This window comes from Muntiacus reevesi, chromosome 6 (assembly GCF_963930625.1).
Source record: "Muntiacus reevesi chromosome 6, mMunRee1.1, whole genome shotgun sequence".
NCBI lineage: Eukaryota > Metazoa > Chordata > Mammalia > Artiodactyla > Cervidae > Muntiacus > Muntiacus reevesi.
Window position 1 is genome coordinate 53,682,108 of NC_089254.1, and position 15,023 is coordinate 53,697,130.

The window sequence follows — 15,023 nt, forward strand, 5'->3', positions numbered from 1 at the left end:
GAAGGTTGAGTTTGTTGGCTCCTTTCCACAGCATTGGGCCCAATAATCCAAATCTCAGATACATCATGTTTTACTAACACTAGAGGTTACTGTTTCTGAACAACAGTTCAAGTTAGAGTTGCGGGCCAGAAGGTGGTTTTGATGTGAAACTCAGGTATCATGGTTCTGTGTATATTTCTTCATTGACTATTGAAGGAAAACATTTGTTAAGGATACAAATTTTTCTTCTTTAAACTTAGAAGCCCAACAATGCAATAGGTGCTGGACAGAGAGCCCTTTCCTTGTCTGATAGCGTTCCATTTTCTGATAATTAAGCTTTAGTTTTATATAGTAAGATTTAAATATACTGCTTTAGAAACTTAACCAGTTACCATATTGGGTTTTATCAGTGAACATTTATGTTCTCCAAAAACTATAAATATTCTTCTAATGAGTAAATATTCTTTTAATCTCTATTTTACCAGTAGGATAACCAAGGTGTGAGGTTGATGAGGTGTTTTGTTTTGTTTCATGTTATTTTACCTAGAGTCATACAACTACGTCCCTCATTTACAAATCCTGCAATGAGAACTAGGGCCTCATCACATCACAAGCACTTCCTTATGCATGCATCTTAGGAAAGGCCAGAGAGATTTTAAAGATCAATCATTTATAAATTGGTGCTTGGTTTCTGGTGGTTTGGGGAGTGACCTATCTTGTTTCAATAAGTGCTGTTATCTGACATTAAATGAGCCAATTGGAATTGCATTCAATTTTGAACATATGCTCTTGTAGCTGTTAAAAGGAGCAGATTTTTAACAAATTGCTTAACTCAAGAGTTAACCAAGGATGCTTACTAAATCTTCCTTTTATAATCTCCCTAGCAAGATACAGATGACTATATATGGCCGCTCTGACAGGCTTTCCCTAATTCTCCAGCCCAGAGATGCCCCATTCTCTAAACTGCTGTAACACTGTCAGTTTCACACAGCTTAGTACTGGGATATAGACAATTTCACAGTCTGTAATGGTTTCTTTAGTGGCAGTGTTGTCACCATGGAGAGGGAATCTGACTCCCATAGCTCTCACATGCCCGCTAACACCTTAAATAGGGAAGAGCAGGGAGAAGACAGTCAAATAAATACTCAATATAATCTATTGCTTTAGTCTGCCCATTTCATCTGTGGGCTCTCTCTCTCTTGCTGTATTATATAAGTTTTTATACTTTCTTCTATGTTAATAAAATATAGACTGTTGTAAATTTGTTTAAAAATTTTTGCTTTGTTTAGAAATTTTAAAATTGTAAAACATCAAGACAATATAATTCTGAGTCATATGAATTTATAGATTTTTCTGCATATCATTTCAGTGGCAGATTCTTTTACTTTTTTTTTCTAGGTGTCCTCTTTTTTATTTCAAATATGAATTATCTAATATTGTTCCACAGGCTTACTGAAGAGGTTTTCTTTTGTCTTAATTACTTTATTCTTGCCTAATAAATGGTTTTCACTAATGTGAAGCTTTTAACTTAAAATGTATTCTTTTTTATCACTAGCGTCATTATTACAACAGTTCTGTACCTGTCAGATGCACTTCGGAAGAACTTCTTAAATGAAAACTTTGATTATAAGGTCAGTATCCATTTAGATAACTATCTTGCTTGGGCTAAAAGGTTTTACATTATCCCTCAAGAAATTGCCTCATGAATTTTCTTTCTCTTAGTAATAGGAAAATAAAATTATTCTGGCTACCTCAAATTAATCTTGGAGCTTATTAATTTCAATTATGAATAATGTTAAGAGTTCCTCATTCTATTTGTGAATAAGTTAGGTCTATAACTATGGTCAAAATCATAGTGCTTAAGAGGAAAGAATGTTCTTTACTGTTACTGTAAATTTTAATTCTTTTTCTTTTTGATCCTCTGCATGACAAAAAGAACTTAGAGCATAATGTTTTAAAACATATTTTAAAATAGGGTTTATATAAAGAATATATTTACAAAGTAAATTGTTTAGTTCCTTTAGATCTCTATCTTCTTATAATTTAGAATGAGCTAGTGAAAGGAAAAAAAATGAAAAATTAGTAAGATTCTTTAGGGCAGATCTCTCTGTAAGTTTGTAATGTAATATGATATGCCTGGGTCTCTAGGAATTCTCAGTATACCATTTTTTAAATAGAGAATGAAAAATGATAAATAAAGATGGGCAGTACCTATCCTGGTTTCCCTTCTTAGTGGTGTTTTATGTTTTTGACATCTTAATTTCCCATTCTTTTAAAAGTAACATATTTTATATGAAACATTCAATAAAATTTCCTTATCAGAGAACTAGAAAATACAAAAAGTATAATAGAAACCAATGGAATTTTATTGGTTGCATAATAGATGTCTTTATACTTTATAATAATCAAAATATCAAAATTTCATAATCACCACATTACTTTTTAATATTCAGTTTGTTTCTACTGTTTTATTCTCGTAAATTACTCTCTTTATATATTTCTTACAAAATAAAATTTGACTTATATTCGTAATTGTTTCTTTGGATGAATATTTATAAATGAAAATGTTGAGGTAAAGGTTGTAATAATTCTATTTGATTGCCTGGGTGTACACCAGCACTAGAGGAGTCCATTTTGGGGGGCACTTTGATAAGCGGAACAATTTTTTGCTTTATTTACATTTCTCACTGAGGTGAAGTGAAGTCGCTCAGTCATGTCTGACTCTTTGCAACCCCATGGACTGTAGCCTGCCAGGTTCCTCCGTCCATGGGATTTTCCAGGCAAGGATACTGGAGTGGGTTGCCATTTCCTTCTCCAGGGGATCTTCCCAACCCAGGGATCAAACCCGGGTCTCCTGTGTTGCAGGCAGATTCTTTACTGTCTGAGCCAAGAGGAAGCCCACATTTCTCACTAGTTATGTTTTTAATTATTCATTGGTTATTAATTATTAACTAGCTATTAGCTATTGACTAATTATTGACTAAGATTCATGTTTTGTGAGGTATCTGTTCTTTTGTTCATTATTTTGCTTAGAGTTTTATATTCTTTTTTATTTGTGAGCACTCTTTATGTATAAAATATATTCTTTTTAATGTTTCATATTAATCTTTAATTTTACATGGTGTCAATAGAAAAGTCATTTCTTTCCCTATGTCCTCCATGTTTTTGGTTACATTTATTTCTGGAAATTTTGTTTTGATCTCTTTCTAATGCGTTTTTGGTGTAAGAGAACTTAGAAGGTTTGTCTAGGTGGGGAATTTTTATGTACTCTCTGAATTTAAATCAATTAGCATATCCAAAATAGTGTATGTATCTTTCTTTTTTTTTTTTTTTTTTGAGTCCTACATTTAAAGGGGTTCCAAAATGAAATCACATCGAAATAAAGTTATCCAGCTTATGCCTCAGCCTTCTTGGAGACACACAGACATGTTATGAGAGAAATGAAGTATCTACCATTTAGCATATACCAGAGAGCCCATGAAACTTGGGATACAGCAATATAAAAATAGTATCTATTTAGTTAGTTTGCTTCTTTGTTATAGGAAATTTCACGGATATATAAAAGTAAAGAGAATAGTATGATGAATCCCTCGTGTACCCATACCCAGGTACAGCTACTATCAACTCATGGCCCATCTTATTGCAACTCTCCCCCCATCCACTTACCACTTTTGAAGCAAATCCAAGATATTTTGTCACTTCACCTGTAAATATTTTTGTAACCCCATAGTATTTAAATATGTCATTCTCATTTTAGATCTGGGATTCCTACTTTTACCTTGCGGTCATTTTTATAAACCAGTTGTGTCTGCAGTTAGAGATGTTTACACCTTCCAAAAAGAAAAAGGTATTAGAAAAGTAAGTACCCGTGTATAATTGGGTAAGAATGTGAGGCAAATCAAATGTTGTGCCCTTTAAAAAGTATTTTACTTGGAGTGATTCATAAATCTGATCTCCATAACTAGAAATCAAAGTGGAGAGGCAATGACCAAGAGGACAGCAAGCGACTTTTCTGGGGATTCCACTATTTTGAACTTATTTAGAAATTTTTGTCCTCAGTCTTTCAGGATTCAAAAATACTATAGGAGCCAAAAATTCTGAGACAAATATGTTTCACTCAAGGGTTAATATGTGAATTTGAATTAGAGGCATCAAGACATGTATTAATACATTGTACAAATTTCCAGTTTTAAAATGAATGTCATGGGGATGTAATGTACATACAACATTGGTGATTCTAGTTAATAATACTGCATTGCATATTTGAAAGTAGCTAAGAGAGTGCATCTTGAAAGTTTTCATGGAAAGAAAAAACATTGTAACTAGTTATGGTGACGGATATTAACTGGACTTACTGTGGTGGCAATTTTGCAATATATACAAATATTCAAATTGTTATGTTGTGTACCTAAAGGCAATATGATATTATGTCAGTTATACCTCAGTAAAAGATGTGTACATTAAACATTTTTAATTAAGAACATGTTGTCTTTTAATTCAAAAAGATAGATTGTGTCCTAAAAAGACACAGATAGCTTCTTTTTTCTGGAGTCTTTGTATCAGGTTTGATTTCTGTTCTATTTCAGATATGGTGACATGCGGGTAACAATGGGTTGTGAAATTTTCAGCATGTGGCAAAATCTAGGTAAGTAATGAAAAAAGAAGCCACCCCCATTTTGTAGCTTATCACTGTCCTTGTAAGGAAACAAATGAAGATGGACAGTTTACCATTGACAGTATTTGAAACCAAGTGTCTAAATCAATAAAGAAGTCTAAAGAGACTAAGGGACACTTTGGCGTTGAATAAGGCTACAACTGATTCTTTAAATTGGTATCTATCTGAAAAATCACCTTTCTTTTGTGTGTTTCACTGAATGACAAATTTTATAATCTAGCATTATTCCAGTAAGACCTGCAATGAGCTAACCTTTCAGAATTTGGAATTATAGCAACTCAGAATGAATTGAGGCTGTGAATCATGACGAATTTAGAATAAGGTTCATGAAACATTGACTTGAGCATCTGTACTCTTAAAATTTTGAAACCAATGGCCTATATCATAAAGACTATAGCCAAAGGATTTTAAAGCATCTGTAGTTGCTAAGAAACGATTAGATCCAGTTTTGTTAATCTGCCACAGCAGATAGAGCATATTATCCAGCAAATTGATGACACAGATCTGGTTGCATAAAAAAGAATAATATTTAGAAGAAACGTTGTTTTAAAATCTCATTGTCATTGGGTTTCTTTATAGAAAGTCATAACTTACTTAATTTGACATGTTAATTATGCGTGTTTATAGCTCTGCTCTGCTTAGTTGCTCAGTTGTATCCCATTCTTTTTGACCCTTTGGACTGTAGCCCACCAGGCCCCTCTGTCCCTGAGATTTTTCAGGCAGGAATACTGGAGTGGGTTGCCATTTCCTCCTCCAGGGGATCTTCCCCACCTAGGGATTGAACCCACATCCCCTGCATTGCAGGCAGATTCTTTATCGCTGAGCCTTCCAGGAAGCCCTAAGTTCATAGCATTCATTTACTATTGTAATTCTTCCTTGTGATTTATTAAAGTGATGAACCTATTTGAACTGGATATATAATGACCTGAAACTATATTTTCTCTTGGACTTATCCAAGCACACTTGAAAAGGGCAGAATTTGTTTTCTGTAACTAGAAATACAACCCTTATCATTTTACTTCAATTCATGTTACAGAAGTGATATTTGACCAAGATACCCCTCAAATGTAGAATACATACAGGGCAATTTGAAGAAACCTTGTTATATATAATTGAGCCCAGGGTTTGATGCTCACTGATAATTTCAGGGGGGAAAAAAAGGAAGTTACCACTTGAAAGCAACCTCCAACCGTCTAAAACCAGCCAGAGAAGCCCATGACATATGTTTAGATTCAACTGAAAAATAACCTCAATTTGTCTTATTTGAAGAACACCTCTCAGTCTTCATGTTTCATTGATTCTTTGTGCTTTGTTTTTCAAAAACAGATCAAGACCCTTGGAATGTCCCTATTGCTTTTGGCATTAATTTAGCAAAGTGTTTTCCAAAGAAGGTTACATTGAAGTGTGGTTGTGGCTTAGGCTCTTGTCAGAGCTCGAATGATAAGACCTGGACAGTTCACTTGAGTTAACAGAATGTGAGAAAATGGCAGGCTAACATCTTCTAGATCAATCTTAGCACAGTCATGTGTGGTTATTTCCACATAAATCTTTCTCTAAGCCAGCATACCTGTGCCCTTAGGCCCATGGTCTGCTAAATAAAACTGGCACCTTTTGTTGCATTAAAGATGTCATTGTTTGCTTCATAAACTTTTCTCCTCTATTTTGTCTTTAACAAAAATATGTCTACCTCTCTGGGTTTTGTTTTCCTCAGAAACCTAAAGAATGTAAAACATCTCTAAAGCATGCTGGTCCCCATAACATACTATGATGTCAGTGCTCTTTAGAACAGTGCTCCCAGGAGGCTCAGTGATAAAGAATCCCCCCTGCCAAAGAGGAAATGTGGGTTCAATCCCTGGGTTGGGAAGATACCTGCAGGAAGGAAATGGCAATCCACTCCAGTATTCTTGCCTGGAGAATCTCATGGGCAGGGGAGCCTGGTGGGCTACAGTCCATGGGATCTCAAAGACTTGGACACAACTTAGGGACTGAACAACAACAACAGCACTCAGTAAACAGCATCGCCTGGAAGCTGGTAAGAAATGCAAATTCTTTGGCTTCTCTCAAGACCACTGAAACAGAGTCTCTCTGAGAACCTCTGAGAGGAGGCACAACAGTCTCAAGTTTTCCCAAGTTCTCCAGGTGATTCTTAGGCACTTGGCTAAAAATTGAAAAGCACTGCTGTAGACAGCACTCTGGCCTTTCTTTGTTTTTCCAACCCTAAAGTCTAGCTCTAGCACCCTGTTATAAAAGGCTCATTATAATCAAGTGCAAATCCCCAGCATCACAGGTGTGTGTACATTTTCACTTCATTCCTTGGTTTCTGCATTATTTCCCTAGAGTTGTGGTCATAGCCTTCCAAAACATGAGGTGAATTTTAAAGGTCATTGCTGCCATACAACAACTGGAATTGGAGACTAGAAATGTAAAACCTCTTTTCCAAAATATATTTTTACAAAATGTTAAGAAAAATTAAGTGTTCATGGTACTATTTTAACACCCCTCAAAGGGCTTAAGTCAGCATGTTACTTAAGAATATCAATATATATTAGTTATAATTTGGATTACCTAAATGTATAATATTGAGTATTTTGCTTGCTAAAGGAGAATTTATTCAGATAATTAAAGGTTTTTATTTTATACCATACACAAAAATTTTAAATGGATTAAAGACTTGAATATAAGACCTGAAACTATAAAACTCTAAAAAGAAAACATAGACAGTACAGTCTTTGACATCAATCTTAGCAATATCTTCCTAAGTATGTCTACTTAGGCAAGGGAAACAAAAGCAAATATAAACCAATGGGATTAAATAAAACTTAGAAATGTCTGCACAGCAAAGGAAACAATCAACAAAACAACAGACCACCTACTGAATGGGAGAAGATATTTGCAAATCATATATCCAATAAGAGGTTATTATCCAAATATATGGGGCATCCCAGGTGGTCAAGAATCCCAGTGGTAAAGAATCTGCCCTGCCAATGCAGGAGACACAGGTTTGATCCCTGCATCGGGAAGATACCCTAGAGAAGGGGATGCCTACCCCACTGTAGTATTCTTCCTGGAGAATCCCACGGACAGAGGAGCCTGGCAGGCTACAGCCCATGGGTCACAAAGAGTTAGAAACGACTGAGCAACTTAGCACTCATACAACTCAACCACAACAACAACTGATTAAAAAATGGGCAGAGAATCTGAATAGACATATTTTCAAAGGAGACGTGCAGATGACCAGTAGGCACATGAAAAGATGTTTAACATCACTAATTATTAGGGAAATGTCAATCAAAGCCAAATGAGATATCATCTCATGCCCATTAGAATGGTTTTTATCAAAAAGATAATAAGTAATAGTGCTGAACAGGATGTGAAAGAGGAGGAACCGTCATATACTGTTGGTGGTAATTTTCTGTAGTGGCTGCACCAATTTACATTGATAAATTTGGTAAATTGGTGCAGCCACTATGGAAAAAAGTATGAAGAGTCCTCAAAAAATTAAGATTAGATCTACCACGTGACCCAGCAATTCCGCTTCTGGATATCCAAAGAATACCAAAAAATTAATTTGTACATATATATGTACTCCTGTATTCATTGCAGCATTATTTGTTATAGCCAAGATATGGAAACAACCTAACTCTCCATTAACAGAAGAATGGGTCAAGAGATTGTATATACAAAGAATGGAATATTACTCTTTCATAGGAAAGGTGAAATATTGTCATTTGTGATAACCTAGAGGGTATTATGGGTGTCCCTGATGGTTCAGATGGTGAAGAATCCGCCTGCGATGCAGAAGACCTGGGTTCGATCTCTGGGTTGGGAAGAACCCCTGGAGAAGAAAATGGCTACCCACTCCAGTAGTCTAGCCTGGAAAATCCCATGGACTGTATAGTCCATGGGGTCAACAAAGAGTCGGACACGACTAAGCGACTTTCACTGAAACCGAAACTGAGAGGGTGTTATGCTAAGTAAAACAAATCAGGCAATGACAGTTATCATATGACTTCACTCATGAAGAATATTAAAGTAAATAAATGAACAAAGGGAGACAAAAGTAAGCATATAGAGGATGGATTAGTGGCTACCAGATAGGAAGGGAAGCTGCTGCTGTTGTTCAGTGCCTAAGTCATGTCCAACTCTTCGAGACTCCATGGACTGCAGCACACCAGACTTCCCTATCTTTCACATTCTCCTGGAGTCTGCTCAAACTCATGTCCATTGAGTCGGTGATGCCATCCAGCTATCTCATCCTCTGTCACTCACTTCTGTTCCTGCCATCAATTTTGCCCAGCATCATGGTCTTTTTCAATGAGTCAGCTCTTCTCATCAAGTGGCCAGAGTATTGGAGCTTCAGCTTCAGTGAATATTCCAATGAATATTCAGGGTTGATTTCCTTTAGGACTAATCTGCTTGCTGTCCAAGGGACCCTCAAGAGTCCTCCAGCATCACAGTTTGAAAGCATCAATTCTTCAGCACTCAGCCTTCTTTATGTTCCAACTCTCACATCCATACGTAATAACTTGAAAAATGATAGCTTTGACTATATAGACCTCTGTTGGCAAAGTGATGTCTCTGCTTTTTAATATGCTATCTAGTTTTATCATAACTTTTCTCCAAGGAGCAAGCGTCTTTTAATTTCATGGCTGCAATCACCATCTGCAGTGATTCTGGAGCCCAAAAAAATAAAGTCTGTTACTGCTTCCTCTTTTCCCCCTTCTATTAATATTTGCCATGAAGTGATGGGCCTGGATGCCATGATCTTAGTTTTTTGAATGTTGAGTTTTAAGCCAGCATTTCACTCTCCTCTTTCACCCTCATCAAGAGGCTCTTTAGTTCCTCTTCACTTTCTGCCATTAAAGTGCTATCATCTGCATATGTGAGGTTTTTTATATTTTTCTCGGCAATCTTAATTCCAGCTTGTGCTTCAACCACCCTGGCATTTTGCCTGATGTACTCTGTCTGTAAGTTAAATAAGCACAGTAATAATATATAGCCTTGATGTACTCCTTTCCCAGTTTTGAACCAGTCCATTGTTCCATGTCTGATTCTAACTGTTGCTTCTTGACCTGCATACAGATTTCTAAGGAGGCAGGTAAAGTGTTCTGGTATTCCCATCTCTTTAAGAATTTTCCACAGTTTGTTGTAATCACAAAGTCAAAGGCTTTACCATAGTCAATGAAGCATAAGTAGATGTTTTTCTAGAATTTTCTGCTATGTTTATGATCCAATGGATGTTGGCAATTTGATCTCTGGTTCCTCTGCCTTTTCTAAATCCAGCTTGTACATCTGGAAGTTCTTTGTTCATGTACTGCTGAAGTCTAGCTTTAAGGATTTTGAACATTACCTTACCAGCATGTGAAAGGAGTGCAATTGTACAGTAGTTTGAATATTCTTTGGCATTGCCCTTTGGGATTGTAGTGAAAATTGACCTTTTCCAGTCCTGTGGCCCCTGCTGAGTTTTCCAAATTTGCTGATATATTGAGTGCAGCACTTTCACAGCATCATCTTTTAGGATTTGAAATAGTTCAGCTGGAATTTCATCATCTCCACTAGTTCATTTCTTAGTAATGCTTCCTAAGGTCCACTTGACTTCATACTCCAGGATATCTGGCTCTAGGTAAATGACCACACCTTCATGGTTATCCAGGTCATTAAGACCTTTATGTACAGTTCTTCTGTGTATTCTTACCACTTCTTAATTTCTTCTGCTTCTGTTAGGTCCTTGCCATTTCTGTCCTTTATTGTGCCCATCCTTGCATGAAATATTCCCTTGGTATCTCCAATTTTCTTGAACAATTCTCTAGTCTTTCCCATTCTATTGTTTTCCTCTACTTCCATTGTTCACTTAGGAAGGGTTTCTTATCCCTCCTTGCTATTCTCTGGAACTCTGCATTCAGTTGTGTATATCTTTCCTTTTCTCCTTTGCCTTTCACTTCTCTTCTTTTCTCAGCTATTTATAAGATCTCTTCAAACAACTATTTTGCCTTCTTGCAATTCTTTTCCTTTGGGATGCTTTTGGTCACCGCCTCCTATACAGTATTACTAACCTCTGTCTGTAGTTCTTCAGGCACTTTGTCTACCAGATCTAATCTCTTGAATCTTTGTCAACTCACTGTAAAGTCATAAGGGATTTGATTTAGGTCATACCTGAATGGCCTAGTGGGTTTCCCTACTTCAATTTAAGCCTGCATTTGGCAATAAGGAGCTCATGACCTGAGCCACAGTCAGCTTCAGGTCTTGTTTTTGACTGTAGAGAGCTTCTCCATCTTCAGCTGCAAAGAATGTAATCAGTCTGATTTCCGTATTGACCATCTGATGATGTCCATGTGTAGCGTCATCTCTTGTGTTGTTGAAAAAGGATATTTGCTATGACCAGCGTGTTCTCTTGGCAACCTCTGTTAACCTTTGCCCTGCTTCATTTTGTACTCCAAGGTCAAACCTGCCTGTTACTCCAGACATCTCTTTACTTCCTCCTTTTGCATTTGAGTCCCCTGTGATTAAAAAGAACGTCTCTTTTTTGTGTTATAGAAGATCTTAGGTCTTCATATAACTATTCAACTTCAGCTTCTTTGGCATTAGTAGTTGGAGCATAGACTTGGGTTACTGTGATGTTTGCCTTGGAAATGAACTAAGATTATTTTGTCTTTTTTGAGATTGCTCCCAAGTACTGAATTTTCTACTCTTATGTTGACTATGAGGGCTACTCCTTTTCTAAGGGATTCTTGCCCACTAGAAGATATTATGGTCATCTGAATTAAATTCACTCATTCCCATCCATTTTAGTTCACTGATTCCTAAACTACCATCTCCTGCTTGACCATGTCCTGTTTACCTTGATTCATGGGCCTAACATTTCAGGTTCCTATCCAATACTATTCTTTACAGCATTGGACTTTACTTTCACCACCAGAAACATCCACAGCTGAGCATCATTTCCACTTTGTCCCAGCCTTTTCGTTCTTTCTAAAGCTATTTCTCCACTCTTCCCCAGTAGCGTATTGGACATCTACTGATCTGGAGGGCTCATCCTCTAGTATCATATCATTTTGCCTTTTCATACTGTTCATGGAGTTCTTGAAACAAGAATACGTGAGTGATTTGCCATTCCCTTCTCCAATGGACCACATTTTGTCAGAACTCTCCACCATGACCTGTCTGTCTTGGGTGGACCTGCATGGCTCATAGCTCCATGGAGTTACACAAAGCTGTGATCCATATGATCATTTTGGTTAACTTTCTGTGATTGTTGTTTTCATTCTGGAGGGCATGGGGCTGTAGGTCTTGCTTCTTCTGTCTGGCCTCTGAAGGGAGGTAGAAAAGGGTGAAATAAGTCAAGGGGTCAACCGTTCGATGATGGATGAAAACTAAATTTTTGGTAATGAGCATGCTGTAGTGTATACAGAAGTCAAAATATAATGTACACATGAAATTTATATGATGTTATAAACCAGTGTTACCTCCATTAAAAATGAAAGTGAGTAAAGCATGAAATCCCCTCAAATTTATTTATTTGTACCTATACTTGGAAGAGAAGTCTACAAAGAAAGAGGTGATTCTCCACTGCTGTGTTCCACCTTTGCCATTCATCATGCTGCAAGGTTAAGTTTTTTCTTTCTATTTTTAGTTGAACTAACATCCTTACTAAATATAAAGTGGGCTCCTCTTCCACATTTGCAAACACAGCGTCTTATAACTGCTGTAGGAAAATCAATACTTCCCTAACAGACTGCTATGTGTGCATAAATACACAACTCCAGCAGCCCAACTAGCAGGTGCCCTAAATACTTCAAAACAAGACCATGTGGCTGACAATTAGAGATGGGAAAAGTATACTAAATCTGTGATTTAAGAAGAAATAATCTAAGTGAAGTTTATTTTCCTGCTGCTATACATAGTTCAAGATTTTGCTTTGCGGATTGGGTAAGAGTAAAATTTTCTGTGGTGGAAAACTCGTACGGTTGCACAGATTCTTTGTTTCCAAAGTGTGTTCTCCGTAAAGAAGGCTAGCCTCATACAGTCTGCACAATAGTTTAAATGTGGGTATGGCTTCCCTGGTGGCTCAGCGGCAAAGAACATGCCTGCCAATGCAGAAGACACAGATTCAGTCCCTGGGTCAGGAAGAACCCCTGGAGAAGGTGAAAGTGAAAGTCACTCAGTCGTGTCTGACTCTGCGACTCTGGTCCATGGAATTCTCCAGGCCAGAATACTGGAGTGGGTAGCCTTTCCTTTCCAGGGATGGAACCCAGGTCTCCTGCATTGCAGGTGGATTCTTTACCAGCTGAGCCACAAGGGAAGCCCAGGAATACTGGAGTGGGTAGCCTATCCCTTCTCCAGCGGATCTTCCCAAACCAGAAATTGAACCAGTGTCTCCTGCATTGCAGGCATATTCTCTACCAACTGAGCTATCAGGGAAGTCCTAGGAAATGACTCCAGTATTCTTGCCTGAGAAATCCCATAGACAAAGGAGCCTAGCAGGCTACAGTTCATAGGGTCACAAAAGAGTTGGACACAGCTTAGCGACTAAACAACAACATGGTTTCTTTACTGTCATAGAAAATCAGGCTTCAAAATACTGTATGTATTTTGTTTGGATTGTGATTGAAAGAAGTCAACTATAAATGACATATTTTAAGACAATCTGGAAATTTGTAATATAGACTGGTTTTAGATTAATTTGAAGAATTACTCTCTGCCTTTTTTAAAGATGTGATAAAGGTGTTGTGATCCTATATTTATAAAATGACCTGCCTGTGAAAGATGTTTACTGATGTTTATACAAGTGGAATGTTATGATGTCTCTGACTTGGTTTAAAATTTCTCAGTGACAAAATAGTTGGGTTGATAAGTGAAACAAAATTAGGGGAAAAAATGTTGATAATTTTTGAAGCTAGATGATAGGGATGTGGGGATTTATCTTACTGTTCTTTGTAATTTTGTGTACATTTGAGATTTTTCAAAGTAAGAAAATTTTAAGAGAAATTCATGTTGTAAAATGCCTATAAATGGAAGAGAGTTTTTAAAAAGATTCATGGATGCTCAAAGAAATAGTGGTAAATAAACTAAGTGCATGCTAATGATGTTCTTTGCTAGGAGGTCAAAGGATGCCAGGCTCAGGGAAGATTAAAAGTAAAAATTCTGTAATGGAGCAGTTCTGAATATCATTCCACCATAGCAGCTGTAGGAGGACTATCTGGCTGGCAGGAGTTTTCATTTTATTCTGTATCTGTTGCTTCACTCATCCCCCTCACCCCATGCACACCCCAAAACTGTGCAAAGGATTGGTGTCTTACACAGTGTCAAGGAAGCAGAAAGGTCCTTTTGGTTATTAGTCACATGCCAGGAAGCAGAAAGGTCCTCTGGGTTATTAGTCACATGCCAGGTTGTTGTTCTGTGTACAGAGTCCCTTCAGCCCATGGCTCTGCGGAAGCAGAGCATCTGTGGCTGGACTCTGAAGCCCTGCAGCCATCTCCTGGGGCAGGGTCAGAGATAAGAGTAAGGCTGGCTGATCTCCAGACTTGCCAGCCTTCATCTCTGCAGAAATCTCCTTTCCTCTTTTCTCTTTCTTCCCCTCACTTGCCAGAACACCTTGAAGAAGCAGTGAGTGGGTTTAGACTTTTGCAAATGACAGGAAGAGTGATTGAGTTCAGGTTGCTCTGCATTCTGCCCTGACAAAAATAACTACAGAAAGGAATTGCAAATGATGGCTGCTAGTTACCTGCTCTAAATGTGTATGTTGGGAGAATGGGGAAAATGCAGGGAGAAGACCGTGAATCGATGTTTTTTTATATTCTGCCACAGTGAGTTTGTTGGTCTTAAAATTATTCATTCTTTTGGAGGAAAATATACAAGGGCAGATTAATAAGGACATTTCTTTTGATGAATAAGAGGGAAGTGTTCTTGCTCTGAAGAGGAAAACTAAGTAGTCCCTTGGAAAAGATAAAATATTCCCCAGGTCAAGAATAAAGTTAGGAAGGCAAAAAGAATTACAAACCATGTTTCCTCCTCACATGTAATGGATGCCTTGATATATAAGTAATTTAGAGATGATAACAAACTACGAAGTTACTTTCAATGAAACATGAGAAAAAGAGGAAAGGACCATGTGGCGTCACTGAAGTACCGGAACTTTCAGATACAGAGGGGCCCGACACTTGTGTCCTGTTATCATCCCATATTGAATACAAAGGATGAGAGCCACTTTCTGAAGACGTCAGAAATATCCCAAGGTGTTTGCAGTCACAAAAAACAGTGACTTAACAACACCTACTTGGGTTTGCCCATCCATCATTTTTCTTTTCTTTCCAAATTCTCTTCTTCATTTTCTCCTTCCTTTAAAAATCCCTCTAAAGTCAATACAAATTTA

At 37.3% G+C, this 15,023-nt stretch overlaps 1 protein-coding gene across 2 annotated transcripts in view; it reads left to right on the forward strand.

The window, feature by feature from the left end:
* Positions 1 to 15,023, forward strand: part of DOCK4 (dedicator of cytokinesis 4) — a 468,861-nt gene that overhangs the window by 383,932 nt on the left and 69,906 nt on the right. For both annotated transcript variants that reach the window (XM_065939085.1, XM_065939086.1), the window contains exons 28-30: positions 1,535 to 1,610; positions 3,737 to 3,837; positions 4,566 to 4,624. In XM_065939085.1, the coding sequence (XP_065795157.1) occupies positions 1,535 to 1,610; positions 3,737 to 3,837; positions 4,566 to 4,624 (236 nt within the window). The remainder of the gene's footprint in view (positions 1 to 1,534; positions 1,611 to 3,736; positions 3,838 to 4,565; positions 4,625 to 15,023) is intronic.